The sequence below is a fragment of the Castanea sativa genome, chromosome 2 (assembly GCF_040712315.1).
Source record: "Castanea sativa cultivar Marrone di Chiusa Pesio chromosome 2, ASM4071231v1".
Lineage (NCBI taxonomy): Eukaryota > Viridiplantae > Streptophyta > Magnoliopsida > Fagales > Fagaceae > Castanea > Castanea sativa.
The window spans coordinates 20,320,754-20,344,921 of record NC_134014.1 but is presented as its reverse complement, the minus strand read 5'-3'; the positions used below and the strand labels follow the sequence as shown (position 1 = coordinate 20,344,921).

The 24,168-nt window shown below is 36.1% G+C and overlaps 2 protein-coding genes across 2 annotated transcripts; both read right to left on the bottom strand.

Moving 5' to 3' along the window:
* Positions 1 to 7,552: 7,552 nt before the first annotated feature.
* On the bottom strand, positions 7,553 to 8,664 carry LOC142623171 (metalloendoproteinase 2-MMP-like). Its single transcript, XM_075796573.1, has one exon. It carries the CDS (start codon positions 8,662 to 8,664, stop codon positions 7,732 to 7,734), a length of 933 nt encoding a protein of 310 aa, XP_075652688.1. The 3' UTR covers positions 7,553 to 7,731.
* A 7,327-nt stretch (positions 8,665 to 15,991) lies between these two features.
* Positions 15,992 to 22,588, bottom strand: LOC142625034 (uncharacterized). The gene is made up of 12 exons (XM_075798745.1): positions 22,249 to 22,588; positions 22,075 to 22,155; positions 21,915 to 21,983; positions 21,729 to 21,797; positions 20,623 to 20,981; positions 20,347 to 20,530; positions 19,816 to 20,245; positions 17,240 to 19,524; positions 16,916 to 17,049; positions 16,703 to 16,822; positions 16,184 to 16,248; positions 15,992 to 16,067 (listed from the first exon to the last, which is right to left on the bottom strand). Exons 1-12 carry the CDS (start codon positions 22,586 to 22,588, stop codon positions 15,992 to 15,994), a joined length of 4,212 nt encoding a protein of 1,403 aa, XP_075654860.1.
* Positions 22,589 to 24,168: the final 1,580 nt, after the last annotated feature.

Below are 24,168 nucleotides of genomic sequence, written 5' to 3'. Positions count from 1 at the left end.
CTTTCAAACGTATTTTTGCTAACCGTCCACCATGTAAACATTCATTCGTGGGATGATCCGTCCACTCTGTAGACTATGTTTTTACCCTTTGGGTGATCCGTCCACTTCGTGGACTAGTAGGTTTCTCACCCTTTTGGTGATCCGTCCACTTTGTGGAATCGTAGGTTCTCACCCTTTGGGTGATCCGTCCACTTTGTGGACTTGTAGGTTTTTCACCCTTTGTGTGATCCGTCCACTTTGTGGACTTGTAGGTTTTTCACCCTTTGGGTGATCCGTCCACTTTGTGGACTTCTAGGTTTTTCACCCTTTTGGGTGATCCGTCCACTTTGTGGACTTCTAGGTTTTTCACCCTTTTGGGTGATCCGTCCACTTTGTGGACTTGTAGGTTTTTCACCCTTTGTGTGATCCGTCCACTTTGTGGACTTGTAGGTTTTTCACCCTTTTGGGTGATCCGTCCACTTTGTGGACTTGTAGGTTTTTCACCCTTTGGATGATCCGTCCACTTTGTGGACTTGTTTTTTATTTCATTGTAGACTTTCCATCAGCATGCATAAAAAATTCCTCTCATAAGTTCAACAAACCAAATTGTTCATGAAAAAGAAAAACTGAGCTCTAAAAAGTAAAAGCCATAACATTCTAAAATTAGACTGAAAAGTAAGGCAGTAGGTATTGTGACTGCTGCACTATTGGTAGTACTTCTTCAGGTGCTCCGTGTTCCAGGGCTGGCCTAACTTCTTTCCGTCTAATGTCTCCAAGTAGTACGTTCCTTTCCTGTGCCATGAGATGATTCGGTACGGACCTTCCCAGTTGGGACCCAGCTTTCCCAGGGATGCATCTTTCGTAGCGCCAAGCACTTTTCGCAACACTAGATCTCCAACTTTGAAGTCCCGGTGCCGAACCTTAGAGTTGTAATGTTTTGCCATCATGTCCTGGTACCGCGCCAGTCTTTCGGCCGCTGTTGCCCTAACTTCATCAACAAGGTCAAGCTCTAGACGTAATGCTTCAGTATTCTTACTCTCGTCATAACTTTCCACGCGGTAGCTCGTCAATCCCACTTCTGCTGGTATGAGGGCTTCAGCACCAAACGCCAATCGAAACGGTGTCTCTCCCGTTGGCGTCCTTGCCGTTGTTCTATACGCCCATAGGACACTTGGTAGTTCGTCCGGCCATATGCCCTTTGCCCCCTCGAGCCGGGTCTTGATGATTTTTAACAAGGACCGGTTCGTGACTTCAACTTGTCCGTTGGCCTGTGGATGGGCGGGCGACGAGTAGTGATTATTGATTCCCAGCTGAGAACAAAAATCTCGGAACGCATCGTTGTCGAATTGCTTCCCGTTGTCTGACACGAGCACTCTCGGGATCCCATATCGGCAAACAATATTTCTCCATACAAAGTTGCGAATATTTTTCTCCATGATAGTAGCAAGAGCTTCTGCTTCCACCCACTTGGTGAAGTAGTCGATACCAACCACCAAGAACTTCAGTTGTCTTGCCGCTATAGGAAATGGACCCATGATGTCTAACCCCCATTGTGCGAATGGCCATGGGGCCGTCATAGGCGTGAGTTCCTCCGTTGGCTGTCTGATAAGGTTGCCGAATCGCTGACACTTATCGCAGGCTCTTACGTACATGTGGGCATCCTTCTGCATTGTCGGCCAATAATACCCTGCCCGGAGTAGTTTGTGTACCAGAGATCTTGATCCTGAGTGGTTTCCACAGATCCCTTCATGAACTTCCCTCATTACGTAGTCCGCTTCGTCATGGCCCAGGCATCTTAGATAAGGTCGGGAGAATCCTCTTTTGTAGAGGATGCCTTTGATCAGTATGAATCGGGCAGCCCTAACCTTCAATTTCCTTGCTTCTTCCTTCCGGTCTGGAAGCTTGCCGTCCATGAGGTACGCCACAATTGGAATCGTCCAATCATCTCCAGTGGTTAATTCCTGCACCTGAACATTATCTAGTAATGATGAATATTGGACGAAGGACAATACCTGCTCTGGGACGACCATTGGTTCGGCTGAAGCAGCCTTTGCGAGTCGATCCGCTTCTTGATTCTCTTCTCTCGGTATCTGAGTTATCGTGAATTGGAGGGCACTCGTCCGACCCTTCACTTCATTGAGATACCTTCTCATTCGTTCATTCCTACAATCATAACTCCCATTAACTTGGCTAGCTACGATTTGGGAATCGGAGTAGACCATTGCCTTCCTGGCCCCAGCTGCTATTGCAAGCTCCAATCCCGCTACCAGGGCCTCATACTCCGCTTCATTATTCGTAGCAGGGAACTCCAGACGGATCATACATTCAATCTTATCTCCTTCCAGGGTGTGGAGTACAACTCCGATTCCTCCCGCATGCTTATTGGAGGATCCGTCTATGTGAATTCTCCATGTAGGCGTCTCTTCTGCCCCCTGCACCTCATGTGTAGTGAATTCCGCAATGAAGTCTGCCAATATTTGTCCTTTCACAGCTGTTCGTGGCTGGTATTGGATATCGTACTCGCTTAGCTCGATAGCCCACAAAGCCATTCGTCCGGCGGTTTCAGGATTGTGCATTGCTCTCCGCAATGGCTGATCCGTCAGGATTGTTATTGTGTGGGCTTGGAAATACGGCTTCAGTTTTCGAGCTGCGGTTACAAGTGCGAAGGCGAGTTTCTCTATCCGTGGGTACCTCTCCTCAGCGCCTCGTAGCGCCCGGCTCACAAAGTACACAGGCTTCTGGACCTTCCCTTCCTCTCTAATGAGAGCCGCACTTACCGCTGCCGATGAGACAGCAAGATACAGGAATAATTCCTCCCCCGGCGTAGACGGGCTAAGTAATGGCGGGGCAGACAGATACGCCTTCAACTCTTCAAATGCCCTTTGGCATTCGTCCGTCCACTTGAAAGATTTCCTTAGCGTTCTAAAGAAAGGGAGACACTTGTCGGTTGCTCTTGATACGAACCTATTTAAGGCTGCTATCTTTCCCGTCAGGCTTTGCACTTCCTTCACCGTCCTTGGAGGGGATAGATCCATAATTGCTTTCACTTTCTCGGGGTTGACCTCAATGCCCCGCTGGGACACCATGAACCCTAAGAACTTTCCAGCAGTTACTCCGAATGCGCATTTACTTGGGTTCAGCTTCATTTTGTACGTTCGAAGAGTGTCGAAAGTCTCCTAGAGGTCCCTCAGATGATCCGACGCCTTTACGCTTTTTACCAACATGTCATCTACGTAGACTTGGACGTTCCGGCCAATCTGGTGCTCGAACATCTTGTTCATTAATCGTTGGTATGTGGCTCCTGCATTCTTGAGCCCGAATGGCATCACCTTGTAGCAAAAAAGCCCTTGACTCGTCACAAATGATGTCTTCTCTTGATCTGTCTTCTCCAACTTAATCTGGTTGTACCCCGAGAAGGCGTCCATGAAGCTCAACAACTCATGTTTTGCGGTAGAGTCGACTAAGGCGTCAATCCGTGGGAGCGGGTAGCTGTCTTTAGGGCACGCTTTATTTAGATCCGTGAAATCAACGCACATTCTCCACTTCCCATTTGACTTTTTGACCATTACCACATTTGCCAGCCAGTCTGGGTAGTACACCTCTCTTATGAAGTCCGCTTCTCGTAGCTTCTGCACTTCCTCTGCTGCAGGTCGATCCCTTTCGGGGGCGAATACGCGTTTCTTTTGTCGGACTGGAGAGAACGAGGGTGATACGTTTAATTTATGGACTATGACTGTCGGATCTATCCCCGGCATGTCGTCATGGCTCCATGCGAACACATCTTGGTTTTCTTTGAGGAACAGTAGGAGCGCATGTCAAATCGTTTGGTCGACCGAGGTTCCTATCCTGGTGGTTCGATCGGGCCTTGAATCATCTAGTTGGACTTCTTCCAATGTCTCCACGGGTTCTGCCACTGTTCTCTGTTCTTCGATGCTCATTGTCTGTACGTGGTCATCCATCTCCATCATGGCCACGTAGCATTCCCGTGCCGTTACCTGATTTCCGCGTAGTTCTCCAACTCCATGTTTAGTGGGAAACTTGATCATCAGATGGTAGGTTGAAGTGATGGCTTTCCATGCATTGAGAGTAGGACGTCCGAGTATGGCGTTGTATGCTGAAGAACAATCAACCACTAGAAAGGAGACATTTTTAGTTATCTGTCGTGGGTAGTCTCCTACCGTCACCTCCAATGTGACGGATCCTAAAGGATGGACCCGGGTTCCCCCAAAGCCGACGAGGGGCGCGCGTGCCGGGATCAGGCGCTCCTTTGCAATCCCCATCTGCTGGAACGCAGGATAGTAAAGGATGTCTGCTGAGCTCCCGTTGTCTACGAGAACTCGGTGGACGTTGAAATCCCCTACCTGTATGCTAACCACAAGCGCGTCGTCATGGGGGTGGTGAAGGCGCCGGGCCTCGTCTTCAAAAAACTCGATACTGGAGTCGTTTCGCCGTATTCTTTCTAATGAAGGTCCCGTCGACTGGACACTTTGTACCGTCCGTAAATAAGTCTTTCTGGCCTTCTTGGACGATCCTACTGAAGCGTTGCCCCCCATTATCATCCGTATGTCTGCTACCGGTGGTCTGGGACGCTCATTTTCCCGTCTAGGATTCTGCTCCTGAGGATGATCAGTTCTTTCCTTCCTCACGAACCTTTGCAACCTTCCTTGCCTTATAAGGGCTTCAATCTGTTGTTTCAAATCATAACAATCCGTCGTATCATGGCCGTGGTCTCGGTGAAAGCGGCAATATCTATCTCTTGGCCTCTTGTTCGGATCTCCCTTCAATTTGCCCGGGAATGTCAAGCTTCCTTCATCTTTGATCTGCATAAGCACTTGGTCAATTGGGGCTGTGAGGGGGGTGAAACTTGTGAACCTCCCTGAAGGCGGTTTGGGTCTCCGGTCTTCTCGTCGATCTCTGGTTCTAGCCACTTTTCGTCCGTTGTCTGGTTTCATATCTTCCTCTCTTTCCCTTTTCTTTGGTTTGTAGTCTTCTCTGGCCAGCAAGGCATCCTCCGCGTTCATATACTTCGTTGCCCTGTAATAGACATCGGACATAGTCTTTGGGTCATTCTTACATAGGGAAAATAAGAACTTACCCTCTTGTAACCCATTTGTGAATGCTGCCACAAGTGTCTTGTCGTCTGCCTCGTCTATCGAGAGGGATTCCTTATTAAAGCGGGCTATATAAGACCTTAATGTCTCACCCTCTCGTTGTTTAATTCCCAGTATACATGCAATAGACCTCTTGTGTCGATGACTTCCAATGAAGTGTGATACAAACTGTGCACCTAATTCCTTAAAAGTGCCGATGGAATTAGGCGTCAACTTGCTGTACCAATCCCTCGCAGGCCCTTTCAAGGTGGTGAGGAAAGCCCTGCACATGATTTCGTCCGGTACACCCTGAAGATGCATTAGAGTTCTGAAAGACTCCAGGTGATCCAACGGGTCCTTGGATCCGTCATAGTTTTCTACATGGGGCATTTTAAACTTTGAAGGGACGGGGTATGAATTCACCAACGCTGTGAATGGTGAATCCGTTCTATGGACTAGGTCGTCCAGATTGCTGGATACTCGTCCCTTAAGGGCGTTCATCATTGCATCCATACGTTCCCTCATCTCCTGCATTTCGGTGGCTATGTGAGTCGGCACAGGGTCTAAAGCAAGCGGTTGATTGGTTTCTTGTCGCTCGGGTCTAGTCGGAGCGTTGCTGCCCTCAGGTCTTTCCGCGTTCCTTCCTTCGGGACTAGCTCCCTCCTGATCTTCCTGTGGTGCGCTCTGATGTGCAGTTATTTGCCGCAACTGCTCTTCCAAATCATGTTTCTGCTTAGTGAGGCGCTCAACCGCCGCTGCAAGCGTTTGGACCTGCCTTTCCAAAGCGGTGGCGCGTGGTTCGTCGCCTTGATTATTGTTCGTTGCCATCGATCGGGTGAGTGCCATGCAACTCTTTGTCTCAGGGATAGAGCGAGGCTGAAATAATCCGAAGTTTTTCTTCCTCCTCCTTAGTGTAGTTTTTTTTTTCCCACAGACGGCGCCAACTGATGAGGCTGAAAATATCACCAGTGAGTTGTAAGCGCTCCTCGAACGAAAACAACACCTGCAAAAGGAAAACAAAGGACCTAGAAGAGAGCACCGGTGTGGTGTCGGCCGAGTACCCTCCGAAGGTCAAGTTAGAATCTTGTTCCTTTAACCCTAGAGTGCCAAAGTTAAGAATATTATGCGTACCTTCATACCTAGGGTTTCTGGAGTATTTATATTGAGTAGAATTACCTTTCTTTAAGGATACAACTTCCTTCTCAAGTTCCTTTCCATATAGGAGTCTTTCCAAACGTGTGTCGCAAGAAGTCCAAGTATACACGTTTGCGTGGGGATAAAGCAAAGGCTTATCTGAAATATATCAAATGACATGCCGCGTGGCATCCACAATTAATTTATACAAGACGGATATTCAGCAACACCCAACCGTCATAGCTGGGTCACCCATGGTGTCGATCCGTCCTCAACCCCCCCCGTCTATATACCATTTTTATCCCCTTCACATACCAAATGATATGGTATAAATAAGAGATTATAATGCTATGGCACGGTAGATTAGCATCTATCGATGACCAAAAAAAAAAAAAGGAGGATCAATTGAGACAGTTTGAGATGTTCAAAAAAAAAAAAAAAAAACGAAATGAAAAGAGCAAACGGATGTAAACCAGTTGAAGTTGAACATAAAATTAAGCACAAAGAGGATGTACAAGATCGAGGTCGTTAGTAGATCAGGCGTACCTAAAATTTGTAGGGTCAAAGATGTTGGATGAACATTTTTTTTTTTTTTTTTTGGAGAAAAAGGCAAGGAGGATGAACAGATCATATTGGCAACTGTTTTTGCAATTGCACTAGCTTGACATTTTTTACTTTCTATGTATGTTGTTGAGATTGGGGATGCTTTTACCTCAACATGTGGCTGATAGCCGCTATTTAATGCACCTTAAATGGATTATGAACTAATATATACTTTGAAAACCTATTTATTTAAAAAAATTTGAGAAAAATTGGTTTTTATTTTAAAAATGTTTGGATGCAAAATCACATCTTTAACTCAATTAAAAAAAAAACCGGGTTTGGATCAGGTTCTAGTTATTCACGAGTAAAAAATCTAGGCAATAATAATCGGTTATCAGGATCAAGATATACACAAGTAAACCCAGCCCATGACCATTACTAGTGACACCCTCATTCTTGAACAGGAACTCAGACTTCATCCATGCTTAACTCCAGATCCTTGCCTACAAATAAAAGGTCTGCTCTCAGTCATGGCAGAACAAGTTTTAGGGTCTATTCCAATCTTATATAGCTTTTGCTCATTTTTACTATCTCTTAATATTCTCTGTTATGGTGTATGTAGTGTCTATATATATATATATATAAAAGTGCAAATGGGTTAGCCTAATATCACTTAATTAATTAAGTCGGCTAGGTATTAGAAATTTCTGTTTTTTTTATTTTTTGAGAAGAGGCTAGGTACACATTAGAATTTGAGAGCAAACCAAAAACAAGAGCCTTAATAAAAGGGAACATTTGATTGCAAGTTACTAACACAACATTAATAAAGGTTACACAAGGTGGATCCTCAATCCGATCATATAATTATGGCGTATGCCTCGTAGCACCATAACAATGTATTTCGACAGTAGATGGCAAATGTTTTATTCTCTCTATATATATTAGTACGTTCGTACGTAACTGAAGATTCCACTATCTTGGACACTTAAACATTATATAAGGCCTTAATTCCATTGATGTCATCTTTGTCCAAACCTTTGGTCCCTCCTGGAGAAATGTTAGGCCACATAATAGCCCCCTGAACTTTGCTATGTCCAAGCCCAAGAAGGTGCCCGATCTCATGCAAAGCAACAGTTTGCAAGTCAAATTGACCTGGAACAGCTCCCACACTCCATTTTTCATCAGCATCATAATGGAATCTTCCATCAGTTGGAGCAAAAGCATGGGCAAGGACTCCACCAGTTCCATCAAAAGGGGACCCGTCTCCATGATCCCTACTTTGGAAACCAATTTTGATATCTGCCTTTGTGTCGTCTTGAGCTCGCGAGAATGTGAAGTGTGTGTTGGCAGCCCATGTTTGAAAAGCTTGTGCAACAGGGCTCATGGCTCTAGTTGGGGTGCCAGGGAGAAATCCATAGGTAAGGCTGTACTTAGAAGCTGGCCATTTCTGCTTTCTAGGGAAAAAAGCATAGTGACTAACAGTGTGTAAAGAGCCATGGTTGTGGTCATGTTTTTTGTTGTCTGAACGCATCCAATTCGTACCATTGATGATATCAGCCACACCACAACGAGGCATCATCATGTTGGATACTGTTTTGGCATCCAAAGTCCCAGTGGTATTGAGGTGGAAATTTAGCTGGTAAGTTTTAAGGGCCGACTCTAGGGGTTCATCGAAATCATCATCATTGGCATGGTTTTGTTTTCTGGAATGGCTATAGTTCAAGTAACCAAATTGTTCAAGGTAACTTTTTAGGACTTTGATGCCTGAGACATTGTCACCCTTGTGACATCCTTGTAAATGCTTGAGAAAATCAAAGGGTGATGATTTCTTGTTATTGGTGTTTCTTGAAGTTCCATGAGAAAGAAGAGGAAGAAGGAGGAGAGTGAATAAAAAGAGTGAAAATGCTTTAGAAGCCATAGCTGCAAAAGTTTGAAACGTAAGCACTTTGTTAAATGTTGTGTAGAAGTGTTTTAGTTTTCATTGCTATTTATAGATATTATTAACGGGTGGCTTCTTGAGAGATATTCTGATTATTCTCATGTGAATGCAAGGTTGATTCTTCCTCTACCATGATGGTATGACTTTTACTAGCAAGATAAGAGATTGAGAAGTGACCTAGAACTAGATGTGGCCAGCCACTTGGAGACTCAAGGTCTAGGGGCCCTTTTTTTCCGAATTTCTACAACTTCTAAAGTAATGCCACATACCTAATTGTGGAATTTGAGATTTATAATTTGTTGTGATGATAAAATGTGATTTGTGAAACATCATTTTTATGTAAGCTCACTTATCACTATAGAAACCATAATTCATTATACACTAATCACAAATTACCAATTAAATATTTTAAAATTTTATTATGTAGAGTGACTTGTGGAAAACTTTTTCAAAGCCATCAACAATTCAATAACTTTAAAGTTTCCTTCAATAAAAATACTTATGCCCTTCCTCCTCCCCCAAGTGAATTTACTAATAATAGTAGGTCTTTTATTGAAAACATTATTGCTTGATCTCCTATTTTGTAAAATTTTTAAATAGTAACTGAATTCAAATATATAAAATTATTTAAGACCATAATAAAAAGAAAGCCAAATTAGTAAATATTCATTTAGGAAAAAAGTTTAGTTATAAACTTGGTTGTAGCCAATAACTACAACTCCAATACTCCACTCAATATTCTTCTTTATTAGAAATGAATTTTGAGAAATTTTTCATTGAATTACATTTTCTTTTTATATACTCTATGCTTACAAAATTTTTAGAAGATAAAAAATTAATAGTTATTTCTCAATTAAATATTTAAATTTTAAGTTTTTATAATTTAAAATTATAAATAAAAAATAAGTTTAGAGATTGAATATTAAATTTATTTTATAGAAAAGATTGAATAGTAAATATACAAGAGTCAAATGCGTATCACGTGTGTTATACTTAATTATGTTTTTTATGTTTTTGCTGAATACTTAATTATGGTTATTGGTCATAATTAACTTTGACCGGAATATTTTCTACTAAAATATGACTTTTGGGTTGTGTGGAAAGTAGAAGAATGTAAATTCACCACTGTATTTATTTTGGCTGGTAGTCACGGGGATAAAATCAAGACAAAGATATTGTTATAATAGAAAACCTAGACAAGTGACCAATGTTATTTATATCTCATGTATGCTCAAAAAGCTAATACCGCTGATTTGAGGACCTTAGATTGCGTTTGGCATTACTTTAAAAAGTCAGTTTTTTTTTTACTATTTAGCTTATTTTTGTTTCTATTTAACTTATTTTTATTATTATTTATGAGTTTTATTACATTTTTTGGTACTATTTATGGGTCTCATTGTACTATTCAGCTACTTTTTAGCTTTGTTTATAATACTTTCAGTAAAAAAATTTCAATTTCAATTAAATAATCTATGCTTGTACCAACGGTTTGGCAAAGATAATCTAAAGCATAAGTTTAGAATGTACATAACGAGATGATAATTGATAAATAAAACTAGCTTTATCACAGGCAAATGTGTTAGGAGAGCTTTTTTATTTATTTATTATTATTTAAGTAAACATGTAGTATCAAAAAATTTTATTCATACCAATTCAATGTTTATTTGTACAAGCCAAGCAACATTTATGAATGCTTCAATCACTAAAATAGTCTAGAGTGAGATGAGACCAAGCCACAAAAAATGAACATTGAAATAACATGGAAGGCATTATTCAATTTATGGGTTTAGGTGGGTCCAATTTTTTAGGCTAGATTTTATCTTACTTGGCTAACGCATAAAACTCAAATGGGTATGAAGAAAAATGTGAATGTTATAATTTTGTTTTTGAAAAAAAAGTAGAGTTTGCCAAACATAATCTAAAGCATAAGTTTCAAGTGTTGGTAATTGAATAATTGATAAATAAAACTAACTTATTACAGGCATTATAAATGTGTCGAAAGGGCCTTTTTTTTTTTTTTTTTTCACCGTTCACTTTTAAGAAAAAACATAGTATTTAAAATTTTCGTTCATACCAATTCAATGTTTATGTGTTAGCCAAGTAACATTTATGCATATTCCAATCGCCAAAATAGTCCGGAGTGAGATGAACATATATATATATCCAAAATTGAGAGAAAATTCAATTAGATTTCAAACTAGAATTAAATTAAAGTTTAATTTTGTACCTGTGTCTCATCTAATTTAAGATTTTAAATTTTTATGCCAAGTGAGTTGCATTTAGTGTAAAAATAATGGATTTCAATTAGACTTTAATTTTGTGCCATGTATCCCATTTAATCTAAATTTTTAAAATTTTGTGCTAAATGAGTTAATTCAGTGTAGAAAACGAGAAGTCCAATAAAATAAACCTAGGTAATATATATATATATATATATATATATATATATATATATAAACAAAAGCTCAAAGAAAATTTGATTAGAATCAACATTAGATTTTGCCTTTGTTAGCTTTATATACAAATTAAATTGTTTATATTTTTGCTATTATTTTTTTTTCTAAACTAATGAGTATATTTTTTGCACTATTTCTATTTAGATATTTTATATGTGAAGATCTTGAATGTAACAAACTGTAATTAAGCTAAACAATTCCATACACCTATCCCTATTCAATTTATATAGGAGATACTATTAAACCAATTTATTCTTTTATTTAGTAGAATTTCATGGACAATGATAGTGAATTAATATTGTATATATAGTGTCAAATAGTGATTTTTAGAATTATATACATATAGCAGTGTAATGAGAAACTTGGCGTAATCAATTATATCAATAAAATTGCAAGTAAAAATAATTTTAATAACTCTAAATGTCCTGATCAAACTAATTTCCTATATATTTAATAACCCAAACTAACATTAATAGCATCACTACAATTTATCATTCTTGTGAGTAAACACAAATTACAAACTAGTTATTTTTTTAGTAAACAGTAATACTTATTAGAACACACACGAAAATAGTAATATTAGTGTTTTAAACCAGGTTTATAATATAAAATTCATTATTCAGTGAGCAGGCGTAGGAGGGTTCAATTTTTCAACCTAGATTTTATCTAATTACCACTATTTTTGCGATTGACAAATGAATAAATCTCACTTTGCTAACCCATAAATCTTAAATGGGTAAGAAGAAATATGTGGGCACATAGCAATGAAGGTTTTTGTTGTTGTTGTTGTTGTTGTTGTTGTTGTTGAATAGCAATGAAGTTAGTGCTTAGTTATAATAATTGGTCATAATTAACTCTGACCAGATTATTTTCTACTCAGGGATGGAACTAGGATTCAAACTTAGGGGGGGTTGAAGTTCTTTATTCAAAGATTTTAAAAAATTGGAATATCAATACTAGGGGTTGACAAAAATGCATATTATCATTAATTTATTAATTATTAATTATATTTTTTCTTTTGAAAAAAAATTAATAATAGGATTTTATAATCAAGAGTTTTGCAAGTCAATTGATTCGTCTTAATATTTTCAGGGTCTAATTAATGTGTAGATGAAGCGATCAATATGTGGCATATGAGTTGTCTCTATGCCTATGAGGGTGGAGTCATTTGAGAGGGGCATAGAGCTCTCAAGTGAGAGGAGGAAATTGGGTAAAGGTTATTAGGTTTTTGTGATTTTTTTTGCTGGGATTTGTAATTGATTTGCTGTTATTGTTTTTGCTTAAACCAAATTTATGATTTGTCAAAAGAATTTCTTATTATCTGGCAGGGGCGGCCCAACAAATTTTGAGGCCTAAGACGGTATATTTAAATGGGGCCTTTTTTATATTACTTAAATAATGTTTAACTAGTTTTTAATATCATAATTTTTTTATAACAAAAATCCATTTTTTTTTTATCTTGCAATATACTTTTTATTTTTTTTGAAGAAATGATAAAGCTATAAAAAAAATTTGCTATAAAAAATTTTACTACAAAAAACTTATAAACGATGTAGCAATGAATGTGATTAGTAACACTACAAAAAGATAATAAATAAGTATTTGAATGAATGATGTTAAAGACATTATAAATTTTACACCATGAGGCTTATAAAGATGTATCATCAATCACAAAAAGTAATTTAAAATTTTATTTAATAGGTTGTTGACGTCCACAAATCATATTAATTGTCATATCAATTTGTAAAGGTTTTGAAGTAAAATTTATAGTATTTCTAGTATTTTCCTATCTGAATTATTTTTTATAATTAGTGACACATATTTGTAAGCCCTATATATTTAAAGTTGTATTATCTCTAGCACTACTCAATTCTTTGGAACTTCTTAAAAGTAGAGAAAAAATGTAAATTTTTTTTTTCTTATATCTCAAAAAAAAAATTATATTTCAATTTTTGCTCCAAAATTTTGAGCCTTTCTCTAGTAGGGAGCCCTAGGCGATTGCTTAAATGGCCTAGGCCTATGGCTGGCCCTTTTATCTGGATATGTGTATTTTTTATAGATTTTTCTTGTTATCTATTTGTTGAATTTCTTGGGTCAGTTTGTAAATTTTTTGAGGAAGGGGGGCCAAGTATATAAATTTAAGAACAAGAATTAAAATTCTTTTTGTTAATATACGTACTAGTATTTTTTTTTTCAAAGGTTGAGGGGGGGGGGGGGGCATGGCCCCCCTATGCCCTTGAGTAGTTCTGTCCATGTTTCCACTAAAATATGACTTTTGTGTCGAGTAGAAGTAGAATAATATAAAGAGGAAGTAAGTAGTTTGTTTTCGATGTTAATTTTTTAAGATTAGTTTTGGTGATTTGAAAATGAAATAATAGCAATACCACTGAGAAAAGGACTGAAAGTATGAAACAATAAAAAATAATTATTAACTTCGCTACATTCACAATGTTTTCAAAACATTTTCACAACAAATTATAAATGGTAAGTTGTTATTAGTTCTAATATAAATCTGTCATTAAAATTACTTTTTTATCCACCAATAATAACCCATAAAAACTAGCAACATATGATTTATTGTGAAATTGTTATGAACATAGCATTTCTCTATTATATTTACATGGTTGCTCACTTCCTCTTATTGTTTGTTCCCCTTCTCTCATTTCTCCTTTTTCTTTTGTTTGTTTATTTTTGCTAATTTTTTTAGATATTATATTTACGACTATAAATAAAGATAAGAAGAAGAGAATTTACAATGTCATAACTATTTTTGACTAGATTAATTTTCCATTCAAATAGCACTTTTGACTAGATTAACTCTGACCGGATTTTTTTCCACTAAAATTTTGGGTTGAGCAGAAGTAGAATAACATGGAGACGAAGTAAGTAGTTTGTTTTCACTTTTAATTTTTTAAAGATTATTTTTGGCAATTTGAAAAGGATAATAGTCACTAAGAAAAGGACCGAAACAATAGAAAAATGATTATTAACTACTTCAGCGCTTTAATATAAAGTAGTTTGATGGATCAAAAAACTAATACCAAGGTTATTATATTCATATGGTTGCTCTTATTCTTTGTTCTCTTTCTCTCCTTTCTCTTTTTTTTTTTGTCTAGGTTTATTTTTTGCAATATTTTTTTTAGATATTATATTTACGATTATAAAAAAAGATAAGAGGAAGAGAATTTACGATATCATAACTATTTTTTAATAGATTATTTTCCATTCAAATAGCACTTTTGGGTTGTGTAGAATCTAGAATGTAGAGAGATAGTGAATCACCACTAAAATTGGACTTTTTAGGTTGTGTAGAAATAGAACGTAGAGAAGACTACAAGAGTCTTTTGAAACACAGTAAAAGTCTTAACGTGAGGTACACTCTTAATCTCTGAAGTGGTTCCTCTTTGACGATTGGAAGTATTTATTAGTCTATTCTAAGTTCTAACATAGAATTTCGGTTTCCACGGTCACTCTTTTATGTATTCTACTAGTCTCATTATATGCGTGTGCAATGAGGTTTTTTTTTTTTAGTGTTACAAATATATTATAGAATTCATATTTTGAAAATTTCATTGTTGAATTACATGTTATTGGGTGTAACATTGGAATTTTAAAATTCCAATATTGGGAGCCACACCATATTTTAAGAGTATAACATTAGATTTAAGTATGAAGAATATACAAAGATAGTGCAATCCAATGGTAAATTTATCAAAATTTTATATCTAATTAAAAAATATTGTGTGGTGTAATATTATTTAAAGTTACAGATGGTATAACTTGAACCCAACCCTATATATATATACAAGCCTCTGAGCATGCGCTCACGCGCGTGCTCAGAGGCTCTTCTATTTTTTGGGTAAGAGTTAATGTAGAGCATTTATTATAATTTGGAATTACTACTTTTTTCAATCACCAAAAAAAACCTAGGGGTGTGATGAAAAATTATTTCACCACACATACTCATTTTTATCATAAGATTGTTTGCAATTTGTTGAACTCCGAAATCAACTTTATAACCAACTACTCTCTAAGCACGCGCGTGAGGCTCTTCTATTTTTTGGGTAAGGATTAATTTAGAGCATTTATTATAATTTGGAATTACTACTTTTTTCGATCACCAAAAAAAAACCTAGGGGTGTGATGAAAAATTATTTTACCACACATAATACTCATCACATCCCTAGGTTTTTTTTTCTGTGATTGAAAAATGTAGTAATTCCAAATTATAATAAATGCTCTAAATTAATCCTTACCTAAAAAATAGAAGAGCCTCACGCGCGTGCTCAGAGGGTAGTTGGTTATAAAGTTGATTTCGGAGTTCAACAAATTGCAAACAATCTTATGATAAAAATGAGTATGTGTGGTGAAATAATTTTTCATCACACCCCTAGGTTTTTTTTGGTGATTGAAAAAAGTAGTAATTCCAAATTATAATAAATGCTCTACATTAACCCTTACCCAAAAAATAGAAGAGCCTCTGAGCACGTGCGTGAGCGCGTGCTCAGACGCTAGTATTCCGTAACTATTATCCATTTTTGCCAATTTTATTTATGCAGTAATCAACATGTTATTGATTGGAAGATGATGCAATAATTTAGTATTAACCTTTAGGGGAGGAAAAAAAGATCCTCTGAATAAATCTTATAAATAATGCATATATTGAAAATGCATAGTAAAATTGTAACAATAAAACTACTTATAAAATACATGCAATGACCTTTACAAAAGCAATTATGAAGAAGTTGATGGATCAATGTAGAAAACTGAAATATTTACATTAGGTAAAACTGTAAAATAATGCACTACATTTGAAACATGAATATGTGAACTTATTAATATTATGCCGGCTACGGTGGAGAAGTTGGTGGAGCAATGCTATTTGTTCCACATTCTAATTGCTTTCCAGCAGCATTTGCCATGAACCTATGATACAAAATGTGTTAGTTTGTGTTATTAATAGAGACTTTAAAACGTACATAATAATAATAAGCACAATAGATATCTAGTATAAACTTGTAAAATGAAATATTTGAACTGACCTTGTGATGATATTGCATAGCTCCATGTATGTGAAATGGTCTACTTCAGCTTGGGACTTGAAGAACTATCATTTAATTACCAAAAATTTAAAAAAAAATTATATAAAAACTATGTAATTAAGTTTTTTTTTTTTTTTTAAAGTAGACGTGGTAATGATTTGTACCTGCTTTATTATCGCATCGTCCTTGACTCTCATTTTCAGTTTTTCTTTACTATTTTGGGTCTTGAAAATTGCAACATCCTTGGTTTTTTTTCTTCGTATCTTTTTTTTCTCCTGGATGTTGGAAACCACATTGTCCTTGATTTTCATTCTCCGTTTGTCTCTGTTGGCATGAGTGTTAGAGATCACATCGTCCTTAATTTTTCCTTTGTCTTTTTTCTTATGGATGTTGCGCACCTCATTGCTCTTCTTGACATTGATTTTTTTTTTGTCTTTGTTCTTGGAACTTCAAAATGAAGAAAAAAATTGTTTGTATATTAAGACTATCAATTAGTTATTTTCCTATTTTAAAAAATACCGGAACAAACCTTTCCAATTTTTGTGACTCTAAAACTCGTTTCACTTCTTTCCAAAGCTCTTTCTTGTCAGCTCGAATAGTGAATCCCCAACCAGGTGAATAAATTTCCAATTTGCGAACCTAACCCATACGCAGCATGACATTTTTAATATTAATTTTGATAAAACAATTGAAAGGGATGCTGATTAAATATTTCATTAAAAAGAAATATACCTTGTTATCAATGGCCTCCATGTTTAATAATGATTGATCATCTTTCCAATTTTCCCAATGAGTAGTAGGAATAGCATGCACTCCATTACTTAGCATAGTGGATTCATTCCTCGCATTTGAGTTGGGCATCCTTCCTGTTACCAATTAATTGTATACATAAAAAAAATCAAGAAATAAAATATTAAAACGTAGACCTCATAACCATTAAAATTTGTAAATTATTAAAATAAATTTATATGTAAGACAGTTCTTTCCAATTGTTAATTAATACCTATGAGGAAGGGAACAAAACATCCTTATACACAATATTTCTTGTGTGAACACCTTCCTCCTCAAGTATTGTTCCTTTTTGCACCAATAGTTTTGTGGTGGATTGAGAGACTCCCCTTGACAACGCCACATATAATTGGCCATGACTAAAAACATGATCAGGAAGATAAATTTCAACAGTTGGAATTGTCTGACCTTGCGCTTTGTTTATTGTAAGTGCAAAGCTTAAACGTACAGGAAATTGTCGTCTGATCATTACAAATGGCAAGTATATATTTTCTGTTGTCTTCAAAGGGATTCTTGGCAAGAAAACACGTGTACCCGCATATTGTCCAATCAAAATTTCAGCGTCAATTACGTTGTTAAAACATCCACGACATATCAATCTTGTACCATTACATAATCCGGCTTTTGGATCTATATTGCGCAGCAACATAATTGGAGCACCCTTTTTTAGCCTTAATATATGTGGTGGTAAACCCCCTGGAGATATAGAATTTAGGAATTCTTGTTGATATAGATGATGCGTATCTCCTTCAACCTCATCAAAAGAATGTAACGTAAACTCATCTCCTGGGAACTGAGAAATTATCTTTGCATTAAGCTGTTCAACATCATCATTGATAGGTGTTAGCAAAGCCCTATCAACCATATACCTTGCATCATTGGCATGTTCTTGCAAATTTGGAAAAACTTGATCAATCAAGTTGTATATAGAATGCTGACCCTCCCATTGCATTGCCATTGAAGGGAGTAGTTTAATCAAATCATCCATTATAAATGGTTCATTCCCATCACCAATGCGTTGTATATACTCAGCAAACTCTTCATTGTTGATAGATCTCATATTCTGCTTCAAATGTAACACTTTGACATCTTTCCATAATGGGGACTTGACTATGCATGCATCAATCATTTCTGTCCTTGTACCCTGTGGAACAACCGGAAGTACTTGGCGAAAATCTCCACCCAAAATTAGCACCTTCCCACCAAAAGGTAAATTTACTTCCATAATATCTTTAAATGTTCTATTTAAAGATTCAAGTGCACGTCGATTTACCATTGGGGCTTCATCCCAAATAATTATGGTGGCATGTCTAATAAGTTCAGCTAAGTCTGATTGTTTACTTATTGAGCAAGTAGATGAAGCATCGGGAGTTAAAGGAATCTTAAACCTGGAATGCGCTGTTCTTCCACCAGGGAGTAATGTTGCTGCTATGCCAGATGTAGCTGTGGCAATTGCAATGTGACCTGCTTTTCTCAAGGTTGCCAATATTGTGCGATACAAAAATGTTTTCCCCATTCCCCCTGGCCCATCAATGAAGAATATCATGTTTTCCTTACGATCAATAATTATCATGATTTTCTCAAATGCAACTCTCTGGTCGTTATTCAACTTTTCAATTAAAGTGAGTTCTTCATCTACATTAGGAACAGTTAGCTCATCTTGAATGAGTCTGGGTACAGCTGAATCATTGTCACATTCTCCAGTTGATATCGGCAAATCATACTCTATAATGTGCTTTCCATGTTGCAAGAGTAACGCTCTTAAATCCTTGAGAAGTTTATTTGTACGATGTGTCTCTGTTGTAACAAATGTTGATGGATAATCTTCTACCATATATGGGTAAAACTCATTCCACAATTCTCTTACTCCAGTTGGTAGACAAAATACCAATATTGTTGCAAACAATCTTCTTAAAGCTGACGGCATTCGAATGTCTCTTGCCTCAAGCAGACACTGTCGTATGCTGTTATCATTCTCTAGTAAACCCCTTTGTTCAGCTGCTTGCTTAAAAGTTTGATAGGTTATCCCATTAACAGTCAATAAATCATCAAATCCTGTTGGCCCTTTGACATGATTAAGAAGAACACGCAAATTGAACTTCTCTCCATCAAATGGTGAAACAGTATATATCCTGCCCACTACTTTTTTATGAGATCTTCTTCGTGTCCATATATTGTTTTTATAATCCCAACAATAATGCTCAGGAAACTCTCTATATACATAATTTCGTGCATCATGATCAATCATATTCATATAAAAAAATTCAGTAAGCATTGTCTTTTTACTTCGCTCCAAAACATTAGCAATAGGTTCATGTGATCTAAAGCGTACCTGTTGTCTATCTGGAAGATGAATTTGCAAACGAAAAATGGCAGGGTACATTCGATACATAGGAAAAGAAAAGATCTTCCAACATGCCTCTGGAGCACATACCCATCTTGCATCAATGTACTGTTGGACCTCATCATAATTTGGGCCTGGCCTAACTTCCATAGAGACACGATCTGGGCCTTTATACACATATTTATATAAGTACTTTACACTCTTGATACTGCAACATATTTCAACATTAATATGACAATTATATTTCAGCAGTAACCAAGGATCATATGGAACAACCCAAGTGTTGTCTACCATAATCCTGCAATGATCATTCAGTGGCACGGGATTATTAGTATCATATCGTTTGTAAACAGGATATGAGTCATTGCCTTAGTATGTTTCTGGTGAGAAAGGCTTTGGGTATCCTTTTTTACATCGCCCATTTTTCATGCATGGTGATCTTGGATTTTGTACTCCGCAAGGGCCATGTATCATATGCTTCAGTACAACTTTATGTAACTGAGGTTGTTCCTCCTTACACGGTATTTCTGCCTTAACAACCCGATCGTAATCATCTGGATTATGCAATTTATCATCTTCATCGAGAATTATAAGCATGTGTGCATGTGGTAAACCCCTTTTTTGGAACTCAAAGACTTGCACGTATACAATAACTCTTCCGAGAACCCCCTTGACCACGATATCATCTTTCAATTCTTCAAATTTCGATTTGAAAACTCTTGCAAGCAAGTCTGGACGATCTTGTGCTGTTTGTGCAGGTAAAAGCTCACTTTGGATTTCTTCCCATCCTGGATTGCACGTCATTGTGATGAGTAAATCTGGCTTCCCAAACTTTTGAACCAATGACATTGCATCTTGAAATCGTTCGATCATATCGCGTGGGCTTCCCACAAATGATGAAGGTAGAATGGTTCTATGTCCAACATTTCCTATATATATATAAGATGAAAAAGTTGGGGCACTAATAAATATTGATACTAATTCGCCATTAATAAAGTAATGTAACTTTCAAATGTAAAGTTTACATTACCAGTATCACTCTCTCCTTCATTGAAAGCATCTTGTAGGCCTTGGTACAGATCTGCCCTAATAGAATCTTGATTGTGCTCAAACCACCTAAGCTTGTGTGTTTCAATTTTTACATAATTATCAACAACATACTGTTGGGAAAGGCGTCCTCCAAGCCAAATCATTGATACAGCATTGTCACGAATCTTCGACATTAGTAAAAATAAATGTATGTTTAGTTATTTTATAATGTAAGCGGCATTTCGAAGTAATAGATTGAAAATAATAAAACTGTTACCTGAAATATGTATGCATAATAATCGCGACATGACACTTTATTTCTATTAGCGTCACGTGTGTTGATATCCCATCCATATGTTCCAAATGGAAAAAGTATTGGGTACTGCAATGGATCATAAAATCCTGCTGTATCTTGAACATTGATCAAATTACCACCAAAGGTTTGAACCAAAATTTCTCTGCCACTTAAATGACCAGCTTCTTCTCCTCCTACAATAATAGCTGCCACTTGGGAAGCATTGGGAAGGCAATATTGAGGTTGGTTTAGAGGTTGTTCTTTAATGAGGAGTTTACACTGATGTAAATTTGGACTTCGAGATAATTGACGAAATTTCTCCACAAATGGATTGTGCATGTCTAAGATCCTTTGAATAAGTCACACAATATCTTCATGAGCTTCTACAGATTGAGACATTCTGCGTTGTATTTCAAGATCGGTGTCATAGATATACAATTGTAGATGCCGCACACTTAGAGGTGTATGTGGTAAAAGACTACCAATTCTATGATAGATGGCACCTTGGGCACGAAATGTATATATTCCTCGACTATTTGAGGCCATGCTTTCATCCACATGCACACCCATTGAGGTAAATGCAAACATGTTGTTGTAAAATTGTATATATTGCCTGAAATGTCTGCCCCGTGGTGTTTGCTCACAAATGAGTTCCATAAATTCAGGACAAATTGGTATATTGGGGAAGGATATTTTTCCATCCTTGCAACACATCGAGGATGTCTCTCGATGGAACAAACGGGCATTACAAAAGTGACATGTCTTTGGTTGTGGTAGTTGGTACCTAATGGTCTCTATACCTTCTTTAAAATCCTTTGCACAATTGTATCTACCTCGCATACAATTTATTACATGTGCAGTACCATCAAATGTGTTGTCAACACCTAATTTTTATTTTGAGGAAAAAATTAGTGATAAACAGTGTTATGATAGTTGTGAAAGAAAATATTAAAATTGTACCAAATATTATGTTGTGAAAAAAGTAAAATATTAATAATGTTTCGAATATGCAGTTTGATAACAAATAATAAAATTGATAATGATAAACATGTAAATTGAAATGAAAATGGTGACATTGAGTGACGAACCTTGTTCTCTATAGCCATCCCCATGATTTTGATTATTTATATTTTCAACTTCTTCAGTTCTCTCTACAGCTACAATTTAATTATAGAAAATGCTCAATTGGTGTAATTATATATAAAAAATTATGGTGAAAGCTTTATAGAAGGATATGAAAATGAAAATAAAAATGGTGGCATTGAGTAATAAACCTTGTTCTCTGTAGGCATCCCCTTGGTTTTGCTCAACAATATTTTCAACTCCTTCAATTCTTTCTGTAACTACAATGTAATAATATAAAATGCTCAATTGGTTTAATTATATATAAAAAATAATGGTGAAAGCTTTATAAATATATTATATAAAACTTACCATTATTAACATCAGAATTTATATGACTTGGTCCAGCCTCAAAGTCATTTGCCATTATAGTTGGATAGGTTGGAGGGAGACCTAAATTTAATATTATAAACATTAACTTAGTAATTTTTTATACATTGACATACAACTAACATGCCAAAAAATATGAATTTTGTATAATCTCACCACTGACTTCTTGCATAGCTCTATGCTCAACTGGCATATTGTGTGCCAAGTTACGAATATGTGTAAGACGACAACTTTGTCCAGCCTCGTGATTAGGTGGTATTAGTGATGGGTTTGTTGATGTTGAATTAGAATGTACAACATCTTCTTCATTCAAATTTGTTGGGCCTCCCACTAAAATGTGATCACCACCCAAAGTTTGTTGTCTTTGTCTTGCGTAATTGGCACGACGTCTTGCCAATCGAATATTTCTGCTTTCATTGTCTTCTCTTTGTATTCTCAAGCGAGCATAATATCTCCATTGTTCTCGACAACATTCTATGTCATCGGTATCCACCATCGCTGTATTTTGCGAACTCATTCCTACATAGAATTAAATAAAATTTATAGTGGTTGTTGCACATACATACACAATAATGAATAGATTTTTCCTTGTCACAAATAGAGTGTATTAAAACCTCAAAAAAGTGAACTAATTTTGAACAAATTAATCACATGTAAGAATTGAAATAATATGTGTAATTGTAATAAATTTTTAGTAAAATAGGAGAAATAAGTTACACTTCTTAAAATTATTAAATTATTATTTGAGGTAGAAGTTTTGAGAATATATTTAAATTTAATTAATGATTTGTAAGATCAATATGACAAAAATATTATTTACAAAATTTTTACTTTATTTCACAAAATCATTAATTATCCATAAAAAAAATACATGGCTTGCATTTTTGGATTGGGATTTGGATGCTTCTACTAATTTTTACATTAGTGAGTATCTGATGAGTTTTAAACTGACAGACTATCATTATCAATACTTATGTTGTATTTTATGAGGCACGTAGCATTTTCTATGGAATAGTAAATTAATAAGCTTTTTGTTAAAGGAAATGTTCGTAAAAAGATCCTAAAATTTAGTAACTATTCATCCACTTTTTTTTTAATTTTTTTTTCCAGTATTGTTGATGTTGTTCTTTTTTTCAAACTTTATGTATGACAGTTACCATTTTTTGTCTAATCCTAAAATGTAGTTTTTTTAATCCTAAAATTTAGTCATTTACTACATATCCATAACATAAGTAAATAAAAGTTTAAATTGAAAATTTTATGGCAAGAGATACATGTTAATTTTATAAAACCACAATTGTATTTTGAGATTTTTTTAAATAAAGTATTAAATGGTGCTTTAACCTTAACAAAAGGCTAATACAATTGGGAATTAATGATTGAAGTATCTTGAAAAAAAATGGTATAAAAACTTCATGATTGTTTGTTGAGAAGAAAAAAAAAAATGTAGTTTAAGGTCATAGCAGTAGGAACAATATCCAAATTGACGTTTAAAAATTTGTTTTCAATAAAATATTTTTAAAGATATTTCCTAAAAAATTCTTTAAACTTTTCTCATTAAAAAATTCCCAAAAATATTTTGTAAACCAATGCAATTCTCCAAGTTAGTTTAAGCATGGGCTTGAAAGTTGGAAAGCGGAATATAGGTCATGCAGATTTGGCGTTTGCACCTTTCACTTAATGCACCTTTCAGACGGCGCCAACTGATGATGCAAAGAAGATCAGTAGGCTGGATGCTTCGGACTTGAAAGGACCACTTGCTCTCTCTGCGGCCTAAAGAAAAAGAAAAGCGAATCAAAAGGTGACCGGGGCTGCCGGCCAAAGACCCTCCGATGGCAAAGTTAGTTTTTCTCTCTATATTCTTGAAGTTCCAACTTTTTTGGAGTAAGTTTCACATACCTTTGCTTTGCCAGAATCAGTGTTTATATAGCGTTCCCATAGACGGTTATTGAATACTGGAACCTCCCCTAGATTCGAGGAGGCAAAAGGATTAAATGTAACTGCCATAACCGTTTAGGAGTTACATTTCTATTTCACAACGGATATATGACAGTTATGCGTAGGATAAGGGATTAT

Bases quoted from the DNA above. Each gene is read 5' to 3' on its own strand.
- LOC142623171 (XM_075796573.1), bottom strand. From the start codon at position 8,664: ATGGCTTCTAAAGCATTTTCACTCTTTTTATTCACTCTCCTCCTTCTT.
- LOC142625034 (XM_075798745.1), bottom strand. From the start codon at position 22,588: ATGGTGGATACCGATGACATAGAATGTTGTCGAGAACAATGGAGATAT. The intron at 19,525-19,815 runs GTTACATAAAGT...AATATGTTGCAG, and splicing joins TGTAAGGAGGAACAACCTCA to TATCAAGAGTGTAAAGTACT. The intron at 17,050-17,239 runs GTGTTCACACAA...AATTGGTAACAG, and splicing joins AACAATACTTGAGGAGGAAG to GAAGGATGCCCAACTCAAAT.